Genomic DNA, 25,648 nt, shown 5'->3' on the forward strand with positions numbered 1-25,648 from the left:
TTGCTACAGAGAAGCCCCCTCCTCTCTTCTCTTCTCTTCTCCTCACCCCACCCATCCATCCATCTCTGTGTGAGCTACGCCGCCGCTGCGAGCTAACGGGAATCCCATTCATGTGTCACAATAATCAGCGGAGAGCGGCTCGCTTCCACCCGCCGGTTCCCGAAGACGTTTTGTCACTGCGGTGTGTTAAGTGTTTGTAAAAAATAGCAGGAAAAACGACAGATAAACACGGTAGTAAAGAGGAAAAGGGAGAGGGAGTAGAAAAACAGCAGCTCTCTCGTCTCCAGCCATCATCACTACCCAGCTCACATCGCTCAGCGCTGCGGCTTCATCCATCTCTACATTTCACCACGTACCTGTAAATTTCATGTCCGTGCGGAGACACACGGAGACGAGCGGCCGGTGTCGCGGTCTGCGACGGGGGTGCGGTGTTGTCTGGTGTACCGTTACTCTGTCGTGTTTTTCCGCTCTTTCGAATATCCTCGTCCTCTGTGCCGACTGATGCTCTAGTTTCGCTCAGGAACCAGCCCAGTGCTAATCCACCCCACACAAAGAGCAGAAAATGGCTGCAAGTGCATTTTCTTAAAGGGACAGTCACACAGAGGAGGAGGGAGGGAGGGAGGGAGGGGGCCGCCCCCACACACACACACACACACACATGTTCTACTCATGTCAGTTTTTAAAGTAATTTAACGTTTCTGTATTATTCAAAATGAGATAGAGGAAGTACTGCTCAGTCAGTGCACAACAACATATACATACTTCTCCATCTCGCCACATCATTCTATCTATCGAGAGTCTCTTTGCAGCTTTCATTTGGTCTAATGGTTTTCATTTTGATAAATGAAACCGATTCATATACTCATATAGAACATTATACCTTTGACTTTCTTTAAAGTAGTGCTTCTTAAATATGTCTCCACGGCACATGATTGTGAAAAGTTTCCAGATTATATATGTATATATTATAATGATCATGATGGGAGTCTATTTTGTATTTTTTGTTTTAACAAAAGGCTTCTGCATGTAATAAATAGCTAAATATAATCTGAAATAGTGCATGGATTACTTTCCCATCCATACATGTTTACCCAAATTATTCAATTTGGGTACAATCTGATCATCTGGGGGGAAATGAGTGGGAAAGATAATATTTGTTTTATCTTGTAGGGCAGAGTATCCACTGGTTTGAGGCCCCTAAATCTCCACATCCAGATCTGCACATTTCCTGAAATAGTAAACATGCTGAAATGCTTAAAATATTTTGTACCTATGTCCAATAAATAATCATAAATTATTTGAGTCAGCATATCATTAAAATGTGAAGGAAAATTAGATTAATTAGATTAATATTTAATTTATGTAAAATAAAATTTGGTGAACTGGATGACTTGCAATACCTTTAAAGCCCACCAGTGGGCCACTGTCCACACTGTGAGAAGTGCTGATGCTTTGGCTGAAAAATAAAATGCTTTCTGGACCCTAGGATCACCTGCAGGTAAGCGTGTGCAACTACACCTGCAGAGCAGTTGGCCTCACCGATTGCCTGACAGCAAAAAAAACACATTATCCTCCTGTGCAGCAGTAGTTCTAGTCAGTTTTTCTCAGAATTGAATTTACAATGTATAGTTCCTCTGCTCTAATTTTGGCAGAAGTGGGTCAAGCAATAGACACGGGCACTGGGCGGTCCAGATGCTCCACCAAATGTCCAGCTACATCCCAAAATCAAATACATTGTATGTATCATTAGGTTCTTTAGCTTTAGTTTAAAAAAACTGTGTGTGGATTCAGTCACTTGCAAGAGACTTGAAGTGTGGCAGTTAGTGAGCCGTCAATGGTGAGGACACTATTCTTGTCATGACAACTTGGAATTCACAGTTAAAACTGGTGACAGCTGCTGTTCTTTGCAAGGAAACAAAAAAGACATTTCAAAATAACACAAGGTCACTAGAGGTCAGCATATAAATTTGGTGTCACATTCTTGAATAGCACGGATTATGTCAACGTCTGAAAAGCACTGTATTAGCTGCTTTTCCCTAACACGACATCATTGTTGCTAAGAACATATAGGAAAATGTCAAACATTTAATGATAACAATTTCTTTAATTAACAACATAAACATGTTTAATATACAGAGCTTTTTTTTCAGACTATTGTTACATAAGGCATAAAATTCTCAGGAACTGTGACAGAAAAAAGATAAAGTGCAATACAAATATGAAAATAAATTGACAAGCTATAGATACTATACTATAGATAGGTACAAAATCCATAAATTAAATAAATAAATAAAGCCTCTTCTTCTTTTTTGGGTCAAATCATCCTCCACAGACTTTGTTCTGTGTCACAGGTTTGAGAGGGAGGCCAGCTCATCGAGGAGCTGAGCAAAGGACGGACGATCGTCGGGTTTCTGAGAACGGGAAGAGTTAAAACATTACTACAAAACACTTGGCATCTGTGCAATATCAACACTTTTACACACACACACACACACACCTCCTTCCAGCACAACTCCATAAGCAGGTAAACGGTACCAGAGGCCAATCGAGGCTTGAGGAGCCTCAGGCCTGCGTTCAGCGACTCCACCACCTCAGTGTTGGAGCGATTCTCATAGGGAAGACGTCCCTCGTTGTAAACCTCCCACATGAGCACACCTGGGCAGAAGGTGGATGAAGAAAAATGACTTCCTGTGTCTCCCTTTAATCATTTGCATGTCTTTGCAACTTTGGTGAAAGCAAGGCCTATAAAGGACCAAGATAAGTGAGGATGGTGTCATTTTTCTATCACTGTTGTACTTTACAATCTGTTTTAATATCATAATAACAGCTTTAAAGTTGTTGATTTTGGGAGTAGTTATAAGCCAAGTTCCTTTTCTACATGGCCACAAGCGGCCCCATGTTTGTATAAGTGAATAATCGCTTTGAAATAAAAGTTGTTTGTTCTTTGTGGCCATAAAATAAGCCTGTATGTACTTAAAGCAAGGGCCTTGTTTTACAGAAGCTGCCATCTTGTGCCGCGATGTTCCTACAGCAGCCTGAATGGACAAGTCACAACTTCTAAATACATGTAAGTTAGTATGTTAGCACCCGTTTGAACCCTTGCTCTGAGGAGAAAGTCCATTTATTACAAAGCTGACAACAGTTATCGTGTAAATAATTATGCATTCAAGTATAAACGTGTTTTTCATCACATGTGTCTCAGCATCTACAGCTTCCACATGATGAGCCTCAACAGTGTGTTCATGATTTTAAGTGTGTCCCATGATGGTCATGTAAAACCGCTGTGGTCTATTTCAGCCTCCAGCTCACTTCACAACAACAAACGACAAGAAACATGGAAGAATCAGGCATAGAAACGCGTGAGAGAGACAGCTCAACATACCAAATGACCAGACGTCTGACTTGCTGCTGAACTTGCAGTATTTGATGACCTCCGGCGCCGACCACTTGACAGGAAACTTAGAGCACTGGGAGCTTGTGTACTGGTCATCAAGAACAAATCTACAGTCCGCAGACAGATGAACAATTATAAAGCAGTACATGGAGTAAAAACAATACAAAATACTGTGGTGAAAAGGCTCCACATGGAAGAATATGTCGACTGTATACCTGGTCATGCCAAAATCAGACACCTTCACTTCATTGTTCTTTGTAACAAGGCAGTTCCTCGCCGCCTCCAGAAAAAAGAACAGAGGGCCGATTGATTACTCTGACAGCGAAGTTAAAACGTTAATACTAATTTGATCTTGTCTATTGGTTTACCAGATCTCTGTGGATGAAATTGGAAGACTCCAGGTACGCCATGCCCTCACTGACGTCCATACACATCCCCAACATCAGGTCCTGAGACAAATGCCCCTTCCTGCTCCTCAGGTAGTCTGACAGACAGCCGTTCTCCATGAACTCAAACAGAAGACACATGGGAGAACGCTGTGTGCACACGCCGTACAGCTGAACCAGCTTGCAGTGTGACAATCTCCTGATAAAACACACACACAGTCGTCAGTTCACGCGACGAGGACGTGAGAGGTCATCAGGACTCGCACTTACATCATGACTCTCGCCTCTTCTTTGAACTCCTCGTCTGACATGCACTCCTCTCTGATCATCTTCACCGCGACCTTCCTCCCCCTCCATCGTCCTTCCAGCACCAGTCCAAACTGACCACTGCCCAACTCCTGACCCAAGATCAGCTCTTCAGGCTCAACCTCCCACTGATCTGAAATGAAGTGAACAACACCCATAATCTTGGTGAGTGACGCTGAAATAAGCACAGAGGCAGTTTTTACGTTGTTTGTTTTGGTCACAGGAACACAAAAATGAATGCAAACACATTATTATAAAGTAAATAGCAGCATTCTGCACATAAAGAAATAAACCGTAAAGGTGTAGACCTTAAGTACTTTTGTCACCTTTCGGCACGTGCTTTATAAAACAAAACCATTATCACCAAAACAAGAAATATACATGTATCTCCAGACAAACTATTACTCTGTCTTCATAAACCTATGAACAGTGAAAGTTTAACATACTTTTGAAAAATTACAAACTTAATTTGAATTCCTCTGTGCAGCTGTTCCACATCTACACATTTAAGAAATATGTTTTTTCTTAATATTTGTTCTAAAATTCTGTTTTTTAAAATATTTAATTTCCTCTGAGTTGATACTGACTCATATTGTGTATTCTTTTTGACAGGTCATTTTGTATTTTAAACACAAACTTCAAAGTGTACAGGTCCACTAAGTTGTATATTTTAATGTCTGTAAGTAGAAAATTTTATAGGTGATACGACCAAACTTAAACACTATAGGTTATACAAGGCATTAAGAGAGAACAATATATAATAAATAGACTATTTTTATTTAAAGTACATCTAGTTTTACATGGTCGAGCAATTACATTATATGTGATTTCCAAGTGAGCTTATGGTCAATAATGACTCTACAAGAGATTTGTGTTCATATACTCGCTCTATCAGCAAACACACTGTGAGTAAAACAAACAAACAAACAAACAAACAAACAAAAAACACTAGGTCAAGTGCATGTTATATTAAATTAGTGCAGTCTCTAACCGTCTGAGGGACCGGTTTCCTGAGAGCAGCCGCCATCTAGAGAGACAGGGTGTCTCAGACGAGTTATCAAGCCTGACAAGGAAACAGAGAGAGATTTTTAATACATGTTTATTTATGTATCGCAGCAAACGTTGGCCTTTTGCCACAGGTGTGTGCAAACCCGCGACCTAACCTGCTGCATTGTGCTGATGGTAGAGGATGAGCTCAGGAATGGTGCTGAACAGGTACTTTTCTGCCAAGTAAAACGCACTCTCTCCTGTTTCTGTCTGTCTGATCTGATAATGTTTCACCCTTGGATTCTTTTCCCCATTAGACCTGAGGGTCAAATCAGAAGAAAAGCAAAGTGTTTACACAGAGAATGAAATGTAAACTGCAGAAAAGTGACATTCATTTCCAGTTTATTGTAATAATATATCAGGACAGTCAAGCTGTTAGTCTGTTGACATCTCATGTTAATAGAGTCAGTGAACTCTCATTTGGGTTAGATTACTAAATGAATTGCCAATTGATCTGGACACAATAAAACATTTGAGAATTGGTCTCGGAATCACATATCAATTTTCTTTCTGCATGATTTTATTGTAGAGACACTTTAAATGAGAAAATAATCACAAGATTAAATGATAATTAAAATCCTGATTAGTTCAGAATGATCTTAATTGTCATTATACCCAGTACAATAACACATAGTTGTTCTAGTTGTGGCCTCAGTTATTATCGAGAACATGCACATACACAAATCACCACATTCTCTTCCAATTATTTATAATTTGTACCCATTAATTACATAAAAGCGTAAAAGGAGAGAGTAAAATTACCCTGGTGCTTTGGTGAAGACGGACACTGTGTAGACTCCTGCCTGCCTCGAGTCACGCACCATGAACGCACCTTCTTTTCCCTGTGAAAAAAAAATAATAATAAAAAGTGTTGAAAATCCTCACAATTTTCTGTGTGTGTTCATTTTCAAACAACCTTCCTTATCGTTGACTGCATCTGTAGCAAACAGCAGCACCGGCCTGGCTTAACTAACAAATGACAGCGTGTAGCTGTTTTATCGCCTGCTTTAAAACATGTAACACGGCAGGATATTCATCAGCGTGTGGTTGTGAAACATGGTTCAAATCCTGTGTCATGTGCCACTCTTATTTTGCAGGTGCATTTGCGTTTTCTCTTTCTTTTTTGCAAATATTGCAACCTGCCTGTTAGTGACACAGTTGCAACAAACGTGCACATACAGAAGCAACATCCTGCTAAATATCATCACAATTTTACACATTTTCTTCCAGCTGGACGCACCAAACAAATAAAAAAAGTAAATAATTATTGGATTCTTAACCTCTTGCATTAACAAGTTCTCTGCTTCTCCGCGGGTAATGTTTTTGTTGTACCACCTGTGAAATGACAAAGTAGACACAATGAAACGAATGTATAGACGATGAAATGAGTCAGAATCTACGTGTTAACAGAAATGAAATAGAACTCACTCAAATCTGTTGAGGTTGTTAACAGATTTTTCTACTACATAGGTTCTGGGCACAAAGCCTATGTTCCTGAGGAGGGATTGAGAAAAAAAATTACATTAAAGTTAAATGAATTTAATATAAGTGGGTTTTTTTTCCGTCTAATCAAGAACTAAGAGTGCCTTACCCGAGGTAATCCTGTACGGCCCACCAGTCAGGGTGGGAGTTTTTAATCAGGATATACTCCTGGTCTTTCTGGAGAGGCAAGTCATCGTCTCCCTGCGGTGTGTAGTCTTGCAGAGCGATGACCGTCCCTTTGCCGAAATCATTCATCTGCCCCAGACGGAGACAAGAACACGGTTAAAACATTATTAAAGCGGTGCGATATTACATTTTGGGTGATCCGCTGCTGTGAAAAAGCAAAAAATGTGGGACTAAGTGGGTGACATTACACCAAAGAAACTGCTACATTAATAACTATCAAATATCAGCACTAGACGAGGCCTCAGTACAATCAGATAAGAGCAATAGAAGCCAACAAAACTAACTGCAAGGTTGTGTAATCCTCTGTTCGCTCACCACAGGAGCGTTGGTTTAAAAACATGTTTTCAAATCGTCGCAGTGAATGTCATTGAAAAAGAGAAATGCCACTAAAAACAATCAATTACTAAGACAAAGAGGCAACAGAGTTAATTACAAAAAGAACAATCAGTAATATTCATTAGCCGTACCTCCGCATCTGGGATTTTTGGAAGAGGCTTTTTGGAAGCTGTGGAGAAATCATAAATATCATAAATAATATTCCAAGTCTCCAAAAATACAGGTCTTTGTTTTTGTTTAAGTTAATGAAACAATGGATTGCTTAAATCACCCCATCATAACTTTGCTGTTCATGTGCGTTAGGAGGTGACAATGTTATGTAATGACATTAAAATGATAAAATACGAATGAATGAAAGAACAGAATAAAAAATGACACAAACCATAACCCTCTGGATCATACACGTGACAACCTGCGGCCAGTTTCTCCGTTTGTTGGCAGCATCTCCATTTTCCATCCATCCAGAAGTTCGGATGGTATTTTGAAACCAAATTGTTGTGCTTGGTCTCTGTGTTAGACACAATTACAGAAACAGTGTGAAGCCTTCCCTCGTGAATATTAGTGACATTATTATTAAATGATCTGAAATAGTGATTCTCACCCTCTTTGAGAGCTCTCACCCATCTCTGGCGACAATCATTGTCTGGGGCGAAAATGTAAAGGTAGTGGCTGTCATGAAAAACCTGTGAAGACGAAGATTGTCATTGTTTTTACACAGTTATATAATGAAACATGCATCACATCTGCTGGATACTGCACCATATTTAACCTTGTTGTGAACCTCACCTGAAAAGGATACTTATAGCTGCACGGTATGGGGACATCGCTGCACACAATCTCCGCGCACTTAATTCTAGAAAGCTCGATGCAACCTTTCATCATGGGCTTTTTCTGAAACAACACAATCTGTCGTTCATTTTCCTGAGAATACACAGTCATTCAGATTACATTTAGCTCCAAACAGGTTGAATTCCAAAACATATCCTGGGAAAAACGAGAGTGCAGATACGTACCCCTGGACGGCGTTCAGAATACTTCAGGTCTTGTGTGTCCAACACAAAAAATCTCTCCTTATAGTTACAAGGTGATGTTCTTTTCTTTTGTTGAGATTTTTTGATCATAGTCCCCTTCAAGATTACCCTGGGGAACATGGTCACAAATAGAAACGACACAACGCGAAACACTGACGGTTATTAAGAGAGTCTGAGTAACTCACACTGAGTGAGAGCGAGAGAGAGACAAAACAAAATTGGATCGCTCGACGTGATAGAGGCTGTGGGGTTTCCGGCATAGAGTTGTTGCACTGAGTAAACCACATCCTTACGGCAAAAAATGGGCTGCAAGCAAACACACACACACACACACACACACACACACATGAACCTGTAATAAATCATGTAGGTGTAGTAGGAGGATGAAGTTGTTGTTTTTTTTCACAGCAGTTTTTTCCATAGTGGGCAAGTATTTACTGTATTCTGGTGATGATGAGTAAACTATTAGTTTAACTATCAGTAATAATGTAAATACTGAACCATTCGTTTAACCAGAGAGTAGCGCTGAACTAAAAACAAACTTTTAACACTTTAAAAATGGAAATATTTGACATAGTTATTTGTATTGAAACTGAGGAATAGCATGGAATGTGGATTTGTCATATGCTTACATGATTTAATTAATGATTTTTGTTTGTTTCTTTGGTTAAAGTAAATATCTCTTGTGCTGCGTTTACGTTTCAGAGAGGTTTCAGTTTTCCTTTTATAATTTCCCACTCTGTTACAGGAATCATAGGCAAATTAAAAAGTGATTGATTGATAGATAGATAGATAGATAGAACAATAGTGTTGGGCTCCAGAGAACATGAAGAATAAAAATGGAAACTAGTAAAATAAAAGCTTTTAACACTTTAAAAGTTGATATAATTGACATAATTATTTGTACTGAAACTGAGGTTTTATGATTTAATTCATAATTTGTGTTAGTTTCTTTGGTTACAGTAAATATTTATGGTGCTGCATTTACATTTCATAGAGGTTTCAGTTTTCCTTTTATCATTTCCCACTCTCACTCTCTCTTACAGGAATCATAGGCAAATTAAAAAGTGATCCATAGATAGACTGAACACTGTGATTACCTATAAGGAATAATAGTGTTGGGCTCCAGAAAACATGAAGGATAAAAATGGAAACACTAGTAAAATAAACAAAACATTTTGGAGTTCAAAGCTGGAAATTGAAGTTGATTGTCTTTAACCCTGGTGTCAAGAAAACGGTTACTATTTACATTTTAATTATTATTTATTGATCATCATCAGTGGCAGACTGGGACAATAATTCAGGCCGGGAATTTGATGCCATTCCAGGTATCATGCAGACCACCATACCTCTAGTTGTGTATTCTAACCCTATTTGATAGTTAAAAGAAATTTGTGTAATTATTTGGCTCACTGGTCACCACAGGCACACACACACTTCTCTGTGTATACATATATATATTCATTGATTGATTTTATATTATTAATGATTGCACACACAATCCAGAAAGACTGGTGTCTGTGAACACAGCCTATAAAGTTTATAGTCGTACTATATAGAGCTTGTATATATTATAATGATAGTCAAACTATCATTTATGGTTCTGAATTACAATAAAGAAAACTCCCACAAAGCTGCAGCCTAATAGATTAAGAGTAAACAAAAAAGCTAGCTGTATTTAATTATGATTTATTATTACAGCATGTATAAACTATCCTGTAGTGGCTCAAACATTATGCAACAAAATCATATTTTTAATTCTCCTATAGGTATTCTGGATTGATTGTCGGGCCGTGTGTGTGTGTGTGTGTGTAGAGGGGCCTGGGGCGGCGCATGTGACTTCCACTATCGTTGGAATTAACCCTCCGTGAGACACTCTGGCTGTTTCTCAATACTCAAGTAAGCAAGTATGTACTTTACATAACTAGATGGATTGATTTGATTTGATAACTCCAGTCATTCCACTCAGATTATGTTTAAATTATATTTTCCGGACAACAAATTCACTTCTTTTATTGAGGGTTTTCTTCTTTTAAATTCATAACATTTTGAGTACAAGATGTTAAAAGTTACTGTTTTTGTGTTGCGGTCAAATCAGCCGACGTTCGCTCCTCCGTAGTCAAACCAGACGACACTACATTTGGATTGCGCTCTTATTCTAGCTCTTACGGTACAAAGCGAGCGTACGTGGAGAGTTGATGACATCCGGTTTTCACAATAAAAACCTTTATAAAGCTTCCGCAAAGTATATGAGGAATAAGCTAGAACACAAATATCCACAGAATACGAGTGGAAAAAACGCACTAACTGTGTGGGATGGATGGTTAATTTTCTTGAAAACACTGAACGTAAAATATCTGATATCACAAAACTATATAAAATAAATACATACCTCCATAATTTCTGGCAATGTGAATTTAAGACTTCAGCACATCTCTGAATACCTACGTGTGTGTGTGTTACAGAATATGGGTAGTAGTCAAAAATTGAGCACGTTTTAGTGACTAATGTGGGACTCTTAATTTGAAATTGTTAGCATTCAGAGATGCCCTGAAGGAAAAAACAGTGAATTCACCATTGCCAGAAATTATGGAGCTATTTGTTTTCATATGTTTGCCATTTCAGAAATGATATGGGTTCCAAATAAAAAAAACGAATTAGCCTGCTATTTTATTGTTCTTTCCGGCTTTTTTTAACGGTTTTTTTTTTAAACCGGATGTTGCTCATCCTGCGTGTGGGCTCGCGGTGCTTCTACCGTAAGAGCTAGAATATGGGGGCACTCCAAATTTAGTTTCGGCTGGTTTGTTGACCGCAGTTGTTTTTGTTGTGTATGCAGTTCCCAGGTGGCTGTTTTTAAAGCATCGTATGCATTTTATTTTGTCAGTGACTCTCAAAATTAATTTGAATTTGTTACTTGGAGTCTAAAAATAAATAATTATTATTATGGACATTTTGACAAGACGGGTAACATCACATAAAAGGACGGTGCTTGCAGTCATATCATACCTTGATACGTACGTCCTTTTGGTGCCTCTGGTTTAACAATCAAGCTGTTTTATTAAATACCACGAACATATCCTATATGACCAAGACCAACTATTAATTTCCTTTTTCAAATTTCCAACCAATCTTCGGTTATGTTGTTTGTCACGTGGAAAATTCAGCCAATGGAACAGACATGGGGGGGGGGCGGACGTTCGTCAGTAGTAAATGGCAGGAGCGCCGTTTGCTGTGAGCTAACGGTCCCAATATTTACTTCTGTCACATTTCTCTTCTAATTTCGATTCTTTACAATCGGACAGTCGTTTAAAAGGTGTGTAGAAACATTTTCATTTAGCCGTGTTGTTATTTTGCCTTCAAATTAACGGAGCTTCAAGTGTGAGGCAGAAACTAGTAAGCGATAGTTAGCATGTTAGCCCTATAGCCGCCACAATGCTAAGTAACTAACTCGACAGTCTGCTTTCAATAACTTGCTAGTACACTGGGGACCTGGCATATTCAGTAATGTCATTAACTATGAGGTGCTTATTGATGATGTATTCTCCTCCGTTATCTGTGGCTGATTGTTACTCACATATCTGTCGTCGCTCACACATTACGTTAGCATGTAAGGACCGGCTATAAGCAGGCTAACTTTCGCCTCACATACGCTTTTTTTTTTTACACTAATCTCGATAGACTTTGGTCATACTTAATTCAAAAAACAACAATGTTGTATACTTTACCGTGCTCGCGATGTTACCAGTCTATATATGTCGTGTCAATTTATGTTTATGTTCTTATTCATGCCATTGTATTGGGTTACTTCCCTATGAGCTGCTGTATCAATTTGACTTCGGGGATCATTAAAAGTTCATTTTATTTTATTTATAATGCAATTGTACAGTGATATCACTGGTGTTTTAATGCTTCAAAAGCCACAACTGAGAACATTATTAATACATAGTCATGCACTACTAAATGTATGTCTTAAACCATTTGTTGTACTAGTGTTTCTGTTTATTTGATTAAATCTGTTGTTCAAATCCACAAGCGTATCACAACATATCAGGTAGCTGTACAAACTGTACAACTGCTCACCTAACAACTGTGTTTCTTTTTACACACAGCTGGCCAACAGGTTGTGGCTAATTGTTTATTAAAGGAAAAAATATTTTTGCCCTGAAGATTAATAAGCATTGTATTTCTCTGTTTCAGGTCTACATCATGGGTGAACCTCAGCAGGTTAGTGCCCTGCCCCCTCCACCTATGCAGTACATCAAAGAGTACACAGATGAAAACATCCGCAAGGGTTTGGCTCCAAAGCCACCACCTCCAATCAGAGACAGCTACATGATGTTTGGCAACCAGTTTCAGTGTGATGACATAATCATTCGGCCTCTGGAGAGTCAAGGCATTGAGAGGCTCCACCCTGTGCAGTTTGATCACAAACGGGAGCTTAAGAAGCTCAACATGTCCATTCTGGTAAACTTTCTGGACCTGCTGGACATCCTCATCAAGAGCCCCGGGAGTATAAAGCGTGAAGAAAAGCTAGAGGACTTAAAGCTTCTGTTTGTGCACTTGCACCACTTGATAAATGAGTACAGGCCACATCAAGCCAGGGAGACCCTGAGGGTGATGATGGAGGTGCAGAAGAGACAGAGGCTAGAGACGGCAGAGAGGTTCCAGAAACATCTGGAGAGGGTGGTGGAGATGATTCAAGGGTGCCTTGCCTCTTTACCTGATGACTTACCACAGATAGAGGGCTCAGACACGACAAGGAGTTTATCTGCTGTTGGTATTGGTTGTTCTTCTGGTCAAGCCCCCAGGCTGAAAAGTGAACCTATGGATGTGGAGGAGGCAGGTGCCAGCTGTATGGCAGCAGGTCAACAGGACAAGAGTACCCCTACTAAAAAGAGAGACAAAATATGGGACAAGGATGCTGCTATGTGTCGTATTATAGATGAAATTGCTTGAGTTGTGTTTCTTTTTGTACATTTAAACTGTGTTTGTTCTTTTTTTGCAAGTTGTAAGTATGCATACATTTTCTTGTGTGTGGGCCTGAAATCCTGATTGATGTCATGGACATTCAAAGAATTTAATTATTATACAGGTCAACTGGGGTGCCACCTCTGTTTTTTGTAATAAAACCCATTAAAACAAGTAATTGACGTAGCGGTGCAATGCTATCACACACAGAAGTATTACTTTAAATCTTTGGAATTCTGTCTGTAATCTAATGAGTGGTCAAGGAAAGGTCCAGTATATAGGCTATAATCAAAGGAACCTCTTACTTCAAGGAATCTTTTGAAATCAGGTTATACCACAGTTCCCGTTAAGATTATGTGAGTTCACGCTTTAATTTTGAAACACTAAAAAGTGCTCTTGGTTTTCAAAAAGTATAGACGAAATGCCGTATCTAGCAGTGGACATAAAAGCCAGCCTTCTATCTTCATCACTATCATTCACTCCCATCACTCCATTAAAGTTGGAATGCTAACTAGCCAGCTCAGGACTCATCATATTCCAACATGAAGTCACTGTAACATCTGGTCTGCTAAAGAGGCAGCAATGCACACATTGCACATTATAATCTCTTGTAAACCCAACAAAGAGTGATGCTCTTAACAAGTTACTTATTGATTTTTTTAACCATCATGTGTTAAAAAGACATTTTCCCTTCCAGACCTTGCAAATAAAATGTGCTGTAAGAAAGGTTGACTTCCTGAAACAACAAAATTGTTCTGTAGTCATTCTAATACAATAGAAATCAGCACACACTGAGGATGTTATTCTTAAAAATATATCATTTAAGTAATCATTAACAGGACAAAACAACACAACAGGAAATTCATAGTACAATTTATTTCTATTTGTGTTCTTTTTGTTTGTTTTGTGTAAAATGTCCATGCTACATAAGTTGCCTAACTGGTCCACCTCATAACCTCCCTTGTATAACTGTAGGTTGCACAGATTTGTTGTTGTGCAGCCTTGTGTTGTCTCTGGACACATATGTGTTCTCTTTCTAGAGCAGTGAATGCTTCTGCAGAAAATAACTTGTTTGCTCTGTCTGTAGCCTTAAAGCATGTTAAAATGCAATTTTTTTAACCTGTCCTGCCCAGTACCCCGGACATGTATAATATGGTTGACTGCATGCCGTGTGGTGTCGCACAGCCGGACCGGACAGGGAGACAGGGGGTGGACAGACAAGGGGAGCGGGAGGGGGGGAAGAGAGAGCAAGGTGCACAACAATATCAATGGTAGTGAATGGGTTAGTAACATTGAACAATTGAGATGACATAAAATAGACAGAACATCCTCGACAAAACATAGTTAGTAACAGGTAAATGACATTAAACAGTTGAAATTATATAGCACACACAGAACACACTTGGCAAAATAAAACATAGACAACATTAGACTGACATTCAGGTGCAGTTTCTATGGTAATCATTAATAACCACATCAAGAGTGGGCTTACAACATCTATATCAGTTTAGTTTAATGTATCTTAGTGTGTGTTTGTGAGCGTTAAAATGCACATTTAACTTGTTTTTTTAAAGGAATATGTAAAGGTTTATCATGTGCTCATCCTGTGTCTGTTGGAATCATCATCTGCCGGGATTTCCCTGCATATGACACGCTCATGTGCACAATCATCATTGGCAGACGCACAGAAACCTAGGACATGGTAATATCAACCCACTCACTCCGTGGTATTTTAATTAAACCGAAATCAAACCCTAAGTGCTGTATCTTTGTCGCAGGAATTATGTTACGAAACTCTGCATCCTTTGGTTTCACAACAGGGCGTAAAGTCTCCGACTCGTCCAATGGGATCGCGCGTTGCTGCGTCACATGGTCTTTATTTATGTAACGTAACGTAACAGTGTTACATACACAGTAACCCAGCTTTGAGGCTCTGCATGCATCGTTACGGGAGTTAAAATCGCACACGGCTCCCAAAAAGAGAACTATTGAAGTGACTGGTATTGCTCGTGAGGTGTTTGTGGAGTTCGGACGGAAAACGGACTTGTTTTCTTTTTAATTTAAGCTGACTGTGAGAGGGAGACGTCATGTGTCCCATACCGAAGACCAAGTTGTCGCTGAAAATGGAAAATGTCACGCTTAATACGAACATTATTCACCGGCTGGCTGTTGGTGTGTCAATAAATGCTTAATTCCTTGTTGGTACTACACACTGAGGGTCCGTCGACACTGCTACGGTGAACAACAACAACAACAACAACAACAACAACAACCCGTATTTGCCTTCTTCCGACTCAGGACAGAGTTACGCTGTTTTGGTGACATAACGCGTTCGGCCATGGACCTGCTCGAGTGTCCGCTCTGCCTCTTCCTGATGTGCGAGCCAGTGACCATGTCCTGCGGTCACTCTTTCTGCCGGAGGTGCGTGGACGGCTGCCACCTCCCGTCCAAATGCCCGGCGTGTAAAGTCAGGCTGAAACAAAGGGAGGTGAAAGCCTCGAAAAACAACGTCTTGCTCATCGGCGTGGTGGAGAAGTGCTGCCCCGAGGAGACCGGCGCGAGGAGCCTCATCCTGGAGAAGCTGAGAACCAGCGAGTTCAGCGAGGCGCTGCACGTCGTCAATGAGCGGCTGCACGCAGGTAAATGAAGGGACACTCGATCCATTACAGCGAAGTGTGTCGAACTAAGAACATATTATAACATCCATGTGGATAAAACGTGGATGCGATAAAAAAATAAATAAATAGATTATTCACCTAGACTTGAATTCGTGTGTTACTCGATGTTACTTTTTTTCGGGTCCAGTCCAGATATCTGACAACTCTGTTAACAACATATTGTGTTGATGTATTTTACCACCCAGTCATTCTTGAATTGTGTAACATTATGGTTCTCAAACTATGGTATGTGTACCATCATTGGTACGCAAGATTATGAAATATGCACACTGCAACATGACTCACTAGCTAAATTGCCGTTGCCTATGCCGACGATTGTTATTTGCAACTCAACAGTCTGTGCACAGTTAGGGAAGCACAGAACTGCCACACAGGAGAAAGAAGTAGTAGAATCATTCAGCTGCGTGCAGTGATCGGTCACAATAGCCAGATTTCATTAACTCACTCATAACAGCATGTGGGAGCAGGAATGAAGCTATAAAACCACAGCACAACAAACTGAGCCTCCACACCTTTAAATTCATCACTCCCTCATATAAACATCATTAAACCCAAATAAAGCCTGATCTTGTTCCGACAAACTCATTATAATGAGAAACAGCTCAAATGCGGCATGTTGCAGCATTTATTGTTGAATACAATCTGAATCTTAACGTTTGACTCATTCTTGCAGTTTCCTGTCTTTAAACTGTGGAAATTAGTTATTGTTCATATAGTTTTGCTGAGGTTCCCACTGGTTTTTCACTGAATTAAATGTTTCCATCGGTTATTCAAATATATATACGGCCCAATGTTTCTATATTTAAGAACGCAGAATGACAAAGATCATGGAGTTTTTTAACACTGCTGCAAAAAACGATTACTCGTACCTTTGTGAATTGCACAGTCTTGGTTGATGCCTAGTGATTCCTCTCACATAATACACTTGATATACTGATTAAAGGTGACATCGAATACATATATTAACTTGTTTTCATGATTGAAAACCTCCTAGTCGCTGCAAACGAGCCGATCAAAATATCTCCTCACTGACGCTCTCGTCAGCCGCGCTGTTTCAGACCAAAACCACACCCCCAGAACGTGGACTGTGTTGTGATTGGTCAGCCAACGAGAGCGTTCCCACTGTCCTGTGATTGGCCAGGTACCTGGAAGTGACGTAATAGATAGGCCAGCTCTCAGATACACAGCTCCCCCTCTGGCACGGTGGATGCTCTGCATCTCAGCAGCTACAACAAGAGTAGTTCTTCTTCTTCTCCGGTTGAATGTACGCAACCGGATGTGCCTGGACTAGTGCCCGCACCGGGAGGCGCTACGGTGGTGAGAGGAGTGGTGAGGATTTGTGATGACGACATCAAATTACGGAAGTGCCGATCCGCTTCGCAGAGCCCAGGAAAACAATAAAACACTATTTTCTCAGCAGTGGCTGAACTGTATGTTCTGAAACTTAAGGGTTTCATAAACGAGGTAATGACGCGGATACACACACACAAACGCTGTGTTAATTGGAGCTTCCGGTCTATGTCGCCTTTAAGGTCAACTATGACCTGCATGTAAATCTGGGTCACAGATCAATCCTCAGATGCTCTAAATACGTCCTGTATATATTGAATATTGAAGCATTTAGGGGGAAAAAACAACAATTCACACTGTTTCGTAATGAGGAAATTGAACTGGAAGAAGTTAACCTACATCACGTTGGTGTCAGTTAGTCACACACAGTAGTAAAAGCAGCTACAGCAGCTGTTGTTGCCAGACAACATTGCACACAGACTGAGATAACACTGTCAGGGCTTCATGCACACAAAAGGAAAGTTCCTAGAAACAGCATTGTAATCAAAACTATGCAGTTATTTATCTTTATGTGTTTGCCTTCATTGGTGCCATTGACCTTATTTTCTCCTCTCAGTAGGAAGAAAGTTGAAGGGACAATTTCTGTCCCACTTAGTCAAGTCTGTCGTAGGCCTCCTGGGGATCTTAGGACTGTTTGTGCTACAGTGAATCACTGTACATAGTTACCATGTCATTCTACTTAAATGCTGTCGTTTCTCTTTCCTCAGCAGTCCAGCTGGACTTTGTCTAATGGTTTCCTGGTTGATTTGTAGTCTGTGGCGATTTTCCTTTTATGGTTTCATAACGTGTATAAATAAATGTACCTCACAGAGAGAAACAGCTTTGGGCAGTTTCATCGTTTGACTCGTTATGCAAAACCACAATGCTGTCATTTCATGGGTGTAGGTGACATGTTGAGAGTTGTGTAAACCTTTTCAAAGGTTGCACAGTGCTGCAGGATTCTGCCTCATCTCTTTCCCCTGCTCTTAGTCTCTCTCCTGTGTCTTTTCACCCTCAGTCCCAGATGACCAGAGTCTGACGCTGTACAGAGCAGAAGCAAACTGCGGCCTGCTGCATTTCTCTGATGCTCTGACGGACCTCGACTACCTGTGCTGCCTTCGTCCCAACTGGACTGAGGTAAGTCTATGACGGCCAAACAACCTTTGTTTTTTAATACCACATTGTTGCAGCATCCATGTTCTGTCCACCTGTTCCAATCTTGCAAACACAGTATCTTCTAAACATCTAGAGAAAATGTGGACATTTTTTTTACAGACAGCATGAATTGCTTAGAATCTAAACAATAACTAAACAACTTGTGCTTGAGGCACTTGTAACATGCCTGTAGTAGCACACATGTAACCACAGAAAAGAATGTACAGCCTTTTATTATTTTTTCTGTTTTAACTTGGTGTGCAGAGCCGACCTATTTAAAGTGATTATATCTGCTGTTTTTGATGTTATGTCATTCAGGATATTACGCAAAGGGCTACTTATGTCATAATGTCATTTAATCACTATTTGCTGTGAATAGTGGGGGACAATCATTTAATTTAATACCCAGAGTTGTGTTGTATCACATACATGTCGTTTCACTATTCATGCAGTTCCATGACAATCAGTGCAAAAGTAACACAAATAGTATCACACTAAAATGTAATACATACCAACCTGTTGATGCGGTGGTGTTCTTAGTTGTTCTCTGCAGGCAGTCATGTGCTGTTTGTTCTTGTCTTGTCTGGTCTGTGCAGGGTTTCTATCGTAAAGGGAATGTTCTTCTGGAAATGGGTCAACAGACAGAAGCCCTCATCCAGTTCCACCATTGCCTCAAACTTCAAGCTGACTTCGTTCCTGCAAAGAGCCAGATCAAGAAGGTTTGTTCACATTATTCACCCCAGACACAAACTACTACCAGACTGTATTTGTTGCTTGATGCAAAGTCACATTTATACTGAATCAAGATAAATGGACAAAATAGCAAGAGTGTGTCCTAGATTATGCTTTCATATATTACAACATTACAGTACTTGAATGTTTACATCCACATGTGAATCTACTTAACCATCTCTGCTATCGACCTCATTTTTGAATGCAAAAGTAACTAAGGGTCCTGTTGATGTGTGGCACTCCCGATATTCTTTTCCTTCACGTATCTGTGAATGAAGCGAGTCTGCTTTCTTGACAATGTAGTGCAAATACTCAAAATTATTGTTGGCAGGTCAGTTCCACATCCGTTTAATATTACGAATATATAATATTTAACATTTTAATCAGACACTAACAACACTTAATCATAATTGGCTGTGGTTTTACCTAGCCTTTTCATAGCATAGACACATCTCTGATACTGGATGATATTCTGTACATTCATTTTCAACAAAGTGAAATGAGCTGACAGAGACTTTTCTGTGGCTTCTTCATACTCGAGGCTTTATAATAATAATAATAATAATACATCGTATTTTTATAGCGCTTTTTATTTTTATATTAATTTTATAGCGCTTTTATTGCTTTATTCTGGTCACCTTTATCCTTTTACTGGTGTAAACGAACACATTTATCTTAATAATAATAATAATAATAATAATAATAATAATAACTATGTGATTCACTTCAAATGGCAGATCCTGGAGGCAGAGGGCATGGCAGTGCCGGAGGAGGTGTCCTGCATCCTGCAGGTTGTGTCTGAGTACTTGAAAGAGCCCTGCCCCATCACCAGCCTCAGTGGATCACAGGGGCTCACACACTTTGAGGGCCTCAAACACCCAGTGAGAGAGGAGGGAGAGAGCAGAGAGAGGAGAGAGACACACCAGGTAAGGTGTTAAGGTTAAGTGAATTAACTTGGTTAGAGGGGTTTGAATATAAATGTAACCCTAACCGATCAAATTCTTCTAGGTGAAACATGACGCAGGTACCGAGTGCTGCCTTAGCCTCTGCCAAGCTGTTTCCTTCCTCCCAGTGGCAGAGGAGGATGAGGAGATGATGATGAGGAAAGAAGATGGACACGGCAGACGTACGATGACACACTTGCATTTTCATTATTCCTGTCTGTGTGATTGTTGTCAGTGACCCTATTGACACATTTACAAAAACACCCGACAAATGTTTTGAAATAGTAGATTCATTTGCTTCTTCTTTCTCCTTTTGGTTTCAGGTGAAAGTAATCACCACAGAGAGAAAACACTGGCTGTTCTCACTGTGTCAGACTTTGAGTGCCCTCTCTGCATTAGGTCAGTGTCCTGGAGTAGTCAGATTAATAATGCAGCACTGTCTGCTGCAGAGTCACAGATCAGCCCGGGTCTCTGGTTAATGTTTAGCTGGAATACACACAAATCGTCACCACTTTCACCTGCTGTACAAACAACATTAACATCCTTCCTCCGATTGTGTCTCTTATGTTTCTATTTAAAGGTTGTTTTACGAGCCAGTCACAACTCCCTGTGGTCACACATTTTGTAAAAACTGCATCGAGAGGAGTCTGGACCACAATCTCCGCTGTCCACTCTGCAAACAGCCACTGCAAGAGGTAACCACAAGCAAACTCTTACATAAATCTGATTTTCAACTAAAGTGCGTCGTAATCTCCAGTTTAAAACTGATTAGTTATTAAAGTTGTGTTACTGCTACCATGGGTAATAATTATTTAGTTGTCTGGTCCGTCAAATATCACTGTATTTGTGACATCCACAAATGTCAACAAACTAAAGCAAATTGTCAAAGTGAAAGTCTGTATTTCATCATATATTTAAATGAATATATTGTGTGTGACTGCTTATAACCTGCTTTCGTGTTTTCTCTCCCTAGTATCTAAAAAATAGGAAATACAGCCCCACAGTTCTGCTTCAGGACATCATGTCCTGCCTTTTCCCCTCACAGCTGGCTGAGAGGAAACAGGTGCACGAGGCTGAAATGGCTGAACTGTCCAAGTAGGAAACTCTTCAGTTGAACATTTAACACAATAAACGCAGGATTTATTTATGGTAACTGTCCAGATGGTCTCACCGAGACCTGCTCCGTCTCTCTCCCTCTCTCTGTCTTTTCAGTCTTAATAAGGACATCCCCATATTTGTTTGCACGGTTGCTTACCCTGGTATCCCCTGCCCCCTGCACATCTTTGAGCCTCGATATCGGCTGATGATGCGTCGCTGCATGGAGACCGGCACCAAGAAATTTGGCATGTGCAGTTATGAGCCTGGCAAAGGGTATTTAATACACAAAACTAACAATTTGTGCGTCTAACACAAAGTTTTTACATAGTTTGTTCAACTCACTTGTCAGAAAATTGTGTGTTTTGGTAGATAACAATGTGCAAACCTAAGATACTGTCAGAAATATGAAAAACGTTTCACAGATACGAGACTAATTATCTTGTCTCACAGGTTTGCAGACTATGGCTGTATTCTGGAGATTCACACACTTGAGCTGCTGCCTGACGGGCGGTCATTTGTGGACACTGTGGGAGGCAGCAGATTCCGGGTGCTAAAGAGAGGTCAGAGAGATGGCTACCACACGGCTGATATAGAATACCTCGAGGACATCAAGGTCAGCAGCTTGCAATCTCAAACTGTGCCAACGCTTAAAGAAGATACACACTGAAAATGTTCCTACTAGACAGCTTAATGGCTTGACCTCTCCTCTCACCTCCTCCCGCTCTTGTTTGTTTCCTCTCTTTCCCAGGTCGATGGTAGCGACTTAGAGGACTTGCAGTGTCTCCATGACAGCGTGTATCAGCAGGCTCAGGACTGGTACCAGCGCCTGAGCAGCCGCATTCGAGAGCAGATCAACAAGCAGTATGGCACCATGCCAGATAAGGAGGACAACATTCAGGTGGGGACCGCGACAAAGTTGTGACAGAGCGTAAACCTGCTGAGGTCAGCTGTGGTTCATGTGATTGAAAGTTTGGCATCCGCACATGTTAGCAGCCACATGAATTTCTATATTTGAGACTGTGTGGACCTTATGTGTCACTGACATGTATTGTGATGGAATAGAATAGAATGTGAGAACATGTTTGCATTGGGGCTGTCACGTTTTCTTTAAGTCAAGTGTGAGTGAATAATATTCCTTTAGAGATATTCAGATAGTCCCTTCGCCCACACACTCATTGCATGTTTCGTCTCGTTACACTGCTTCACTCAGGTGGGCAGCCCATAGCCAAGCAGAAAGAGGGAATGGGCTTGTAACCCAAGGGTTGTCGGTTCAATTCCCCTGCGAGGTCAAGGGATGGGAAAGGTACCCACTCCCTATTGCTCATTGCCAATTGGACACTTGAAATTGACCCCAGCCTTACTCCTGTACTCCTTGTGCCGGTCCCTAGCAGGGTTGTGTCACGAAAAATCTAATATGGGGTAACCCCTAGAGAGAGGGAGAGGCTGAAAGAGCAAAAAAAAACAGTCAAGGGAACGTGTGAGTCCGCAGATTTGCCATCTGTGATATAGAAACAGAAATACTCCCACATGTCGCTTTTCAGATGCATCAGGTGTCATGATTTTCTGCTCTGGAGGACAGTTTAGCTTGTGTCCTCCATTTTCACAGCAAAACAACAAGGCCAGTCTGCGCTCACAGCGACATCTGCTGGACCGTGCAGTAGTTGCATTAGGTGGAGTTCAAACTTTCCCCATCAAGTTAAAACAAATAAGACGATTTTGGACAAAAGGTGACAGCCCTAGCGCAGCTCTAAAATGAGGGTATGACCTACACATACCCTCATTTGCATATGACCTACACATACCCTCATTTTAGAATTCCATGAACACATGACGTGTAAATCATGGAGTCTCAATATTATCCTGCAGATAATATTGAGACTCCATTCACCTGCTGTTCTGAGTAGATCAGAGTAACATGAATGCATTTGTTTTCCAAAGGCGCTCTAACTTTCCACAGTCATCAAACAAAAGTGGCTAATTGTTCTTACATTTTTTTTTTAGATCAATAACTTGGTTTCACCCAAGTTTTATGTGATCTAATTTAAGTCTAAGTGAAAAAAGGCAGAGACCTCAGACTCAAGTCTGATTATTGCTGATTCCGCAGAGAGGATAATGGGTTCTTTTATGTTGATCAAAGTTCCGTTATTGTTTAATGGCGACGTCGTGCAGACTTTTCCAATCAAGCTGCACTCAGAGCGCCATCACAGCACTGTGTTAACATTACCCTTGACACAAATTAAAACAGACATTATGTTCACAGAGACAGGATCTGTGCCAGCTGCAAACCTTCAGCAGAAATGTTGTCTCGTTTCTGAAAATGTAGAGCAGTTAATGTCGAGTGGCTCCTGATGAAGAGTTCATTAGCCTGTGTGGTACTTAATACATTTTCCTGACAAACATGATTATGTGTCATTGCTCTAATGTAGGCCTCGTCCAATGGTCCAGCCTGGTGCTGGTGGCTGCTGTCTGTCCTCCAGCTGGACCCTGCATATCAGACCACCGTCCTATCCCTGAACTCACTCAAAGACCGTTTAGGACACCTCCGCCTCGTTCTTGAGTATTTCTCTCAGAGCTAGATCCCACAGCTCAGAGGGATCGTGGTACCACAGCCAGCTGGGACTCTAAATGTTTTGTGCACACAGATAAATGGATTCAAACTAATCAACGCACTGGTGCCAAAAAGGTTTTTATTTTGGTTTTTTTAATTACTCTGAATCATAGAGGGACTGTTTTTAAAGCGTTAGGCCAAATCACCTTTGTCAAAAGGTGGAAGGTTGTGATTTGCTTACAACAGTGCAGCTGTACAGGGTGTTGTTGTTTTTTTTTCCTGTATGAGTTTACATACGTTTAACATTTTCTTCCCTGTGAATTTTGAGTATTCAGAAAAAGATTCTGGATACAGAATTGCTGTACTGTAAAAACTGCAGGGATGACCAAAGATGCTTATTATTTATGGTCATGAAAAGTAAAGTGGTGAATTATTATTATTGTTATTATTATTATTGTTATTATTATTATTGTTGTTGTTATTATTAATGGATCAACCAAGAATGTTGATTTTTTTAAGAAACAATACTTTAAATCAACACTGGGTGTCACAGTTCCCCCCCTCCCACCATTTATTACACAGGTGAACATGCAACAGCATCACTTGAGCTGGTAAAGTTTAGTGCACATTTCCTAGCACTGTTGTTTATTCTCTTTTTAAATAAGACTCTTTGAAGTGATATAGCTAAATTTGGAGTGAGACGACACATCGGAAGCACAATCTGTGCAGAAATATTAAGGACTATGCACATCAGAATATTTTAATTGATGTATTTTAGTAATTATCACTTGCAGGTCAGGATTACTGCTTGTGTTTCAGTGACAGCAACTGACTGTGATTCATAATTTTTATGCTATTGATTAAGCCTAAAATATCCCTATTTTGTATTAGTAAATATTGCAATAATAATTTAAAGGGTCACTTGGAATGACAACAACTGGGGGTGATGTTTTTACACATTATTGAATCTTTGGATCATGGATAATCTTTGGTGAAAATAGAAGTCTTTCAGATGGGGGTCACTGAGCTACTTTGTGTGATGCTGTATGTCGATGCTCGAGTGGATTCAGCACTATAAGTGGGGTTGTGTGCCATGTGTCAAGAAGGAGTTATATTTGTCAAGACGCCACCTTCATAAGTAGATAGGGTACTGTGTTAGCACTGTGTTAGCACTGTGTTAGCACTGTGTTAGCACTGTGTTAGCACTGTGTTAGCACTGTGTTAGCGTTGAAACACAAGAATGCTCTCCTGCATGAAAGCAGATGTAAAATATTCACTTATTGGGTGTGATTTGGGCTGAGTCACAGTGTCATAGCTACCTGTGCCCCGCCCCCCCCCATTCTGTCTTGGTGTGTGTGTGTGTGTTCGGCCCCTCTAACTCTAGTCTTGGTGCTTCTGAGCACCTTGCGCCAACTCAGCAGAAGACCTGCAAGTCTTACAAGTTTCTCCTCACTGCGTGAACTGTGTGGGTTTTTGTCATTGTCATGTTTTTATTGCTTCAGCGCTACATTCCTTAAAAGATTGAAGCTGCAATATAACGATCATTTGTAAAGGAACATGGGTGTAACTGTTGAAAATCTGATACATGTGCCATTAGAAATTGATCTTTTGAACTTAAATTGCTGTGTAATGTGTTACTTTCTGCATCCATGGTTCTGTAGACTATATACAAGAAATGGACAAACTCCTGTTATGAATCCACTGACTGATGCCATGTCAGTTTTTGAAACTGGAAAGTCACAGGGGTCACCTGCACCCATTTGCCCTATTGAATGCGAAAAGCCATCAATCCCAATGGTGTCCTCTCATATGTGCCATACTGTGAAGTCAATTTCCTCTAAATGGGAACATAAGCTACAAAATTGACAACTGATCATGTGCTATTGAAGAAGACGCAAAACTTGCAGTTGAGACCACAAATAACCCAGGAAACTATTTTCTGATGTATTAAATTAAAGGAGAAATAGAAGATTATTTTCCCATAGCCTTCCATTCACTGTGTTCTCTTCGCAGGCAGTAGAGTCGCCC

The 25,648-nt window shown here is 40.3% G+C and overlaps 4 protein-coding genes across 7 annotated transcripts in view; 2 read left to right on the plus strand and 2 right to left on the minus strand.

The window, feature by feature from the left end:
* Positions 1-560, minus strand: part of cyfip2 (cytoplasmic FMR1 interacting protein 2) — a 31,161-nt gene extending 30,601 nt beyond the window's left edge. For 2 of the 3 annotated variants that reach the window (XM_044040256.1, XM_044040254.1), the window contains exon 1: positions 357-558. The gene's annotated coding sequence lies outside the window, so the exon portion shown is untranslated. Of the gene's footprint in view, positions 1-356 lie in introns of all 3 variants that reach the window. The other variant, XM_044040257.1, reaches the window with a different exon arrangement.
* Positions 561-2,268: 1,708 nt separating this feature from the next.
* On the minus strand, positions 2,269-8,468 carry itk (IL2 inducible T cell kinase). 2 transcript variants are annotated; one of them, XM_044039735.1, is made up of 17 exons: positions 8,151-8,468; positions 7,924-8,058; positions 7,739-7,820; positions 7,520-7,645; positions 7,269-7,306; positions 6,725-6,870; positions 6,562-6,627; positions 6,414-6,468; positions 5,896-5,975; positions 5,250-5,392; positions 5,078-5,149; positions 4,051-4,219; positions 3,763-3,979; positions 3,610-3,674; positions 3,383-3,501; positions 2,498-2,655; positions 2,269-2,411 (listed from the first exon to the last, which is right to left on the minus strand). In XM_044039735.1, exons 1-17 carry the CDS (start codon positions 8,286-8,288, stop codon positions 2,346-2,348), a joined length of 1,875 nt encoding a protein of 624 aa, XP_043895670.1. In that variant the 5' UTR covers positions 8,289-8,468; the 3' UTR covers positions 2,269-2,345. The 2 variants fall into 2 exon arrangements, with proteins under 2 accessions (XP_043895670.1, XP_043895671.1); XM_044039736.1 differs by having other exon boundaries at positions 7,924-8,028; positions 8,151-8,466.
* A 2,889-nt stretch (positions 8,469-11,357) lies between these two features.
* On the plus strand, positions 11,358-13,310 carry med7 (mediator complex subunit 7). The gene is made up of 2 exons (XM_044040452.1): positions 11,358-11,481; positions 12,366-13,310. Exon 2 carries the CDS (start codon positions 12,375-12,377, stop codon positions 13,122-13,124), a length of 750 nt encoding a protein of 249 aa, XP_043896387.1. The 5' UTR covers positions 11,358-11,481; positions 12,366-12,374; the 3' UTR covers positions 13,125-13,310.
* Positions 13,311-15,036: 1,726 nt separating this feature from the next.
* lonrf1 (LON peptidase N-terminal domain and ring finger 1) lies at positions 15,037-24,097 on the plus strand. The gene is made up of 12 exons (XM_044040453.1): positions 15,037-15,775; positions 18,162-18,280; positions 18,895-19,017; positions 19,768-19,956; positions 20,039-20,156; positions 20,298-20,373; positions 20,555-20,669; positions 20,948-21,069; positions 21,187-21,345; positions 21,523-21,685; positions 21,821-21,970; positions 23,499-24,097. The coding sequence occupies exons 1-12, from the start codon at positions 15,475-15,477 to the stop codon at positions 23,646-23,648; spliced, it is 1,785 nt and encodes a 594-aa protein (XP_043896388.1). The 5' UTR covers positions 15,037-15,474; the 3' UTR covers positions 23,649-24,097.
* The last annotated feature ends 1,551 nt before the right edge of the window (positions 24,098-25,648 follow it).

The sequence above is a fragment of the Solea senegalensis genome, linkage group LG12 (genome assembly GCF_019176455.1).
Source record: "Solea senegalensis isolate Sse05_10M linkage group LG12, IFAPA_SoseM_1, whole genome shotgun sequence".
In the NCBI taxonomy this organism is placed as follows: domain Eukaryota; kingdom Metazoa; phylum Chordata; class Actinopteri; order Pleuronectiformes; family Soleidae; genus Solea; species Solea senegalensis.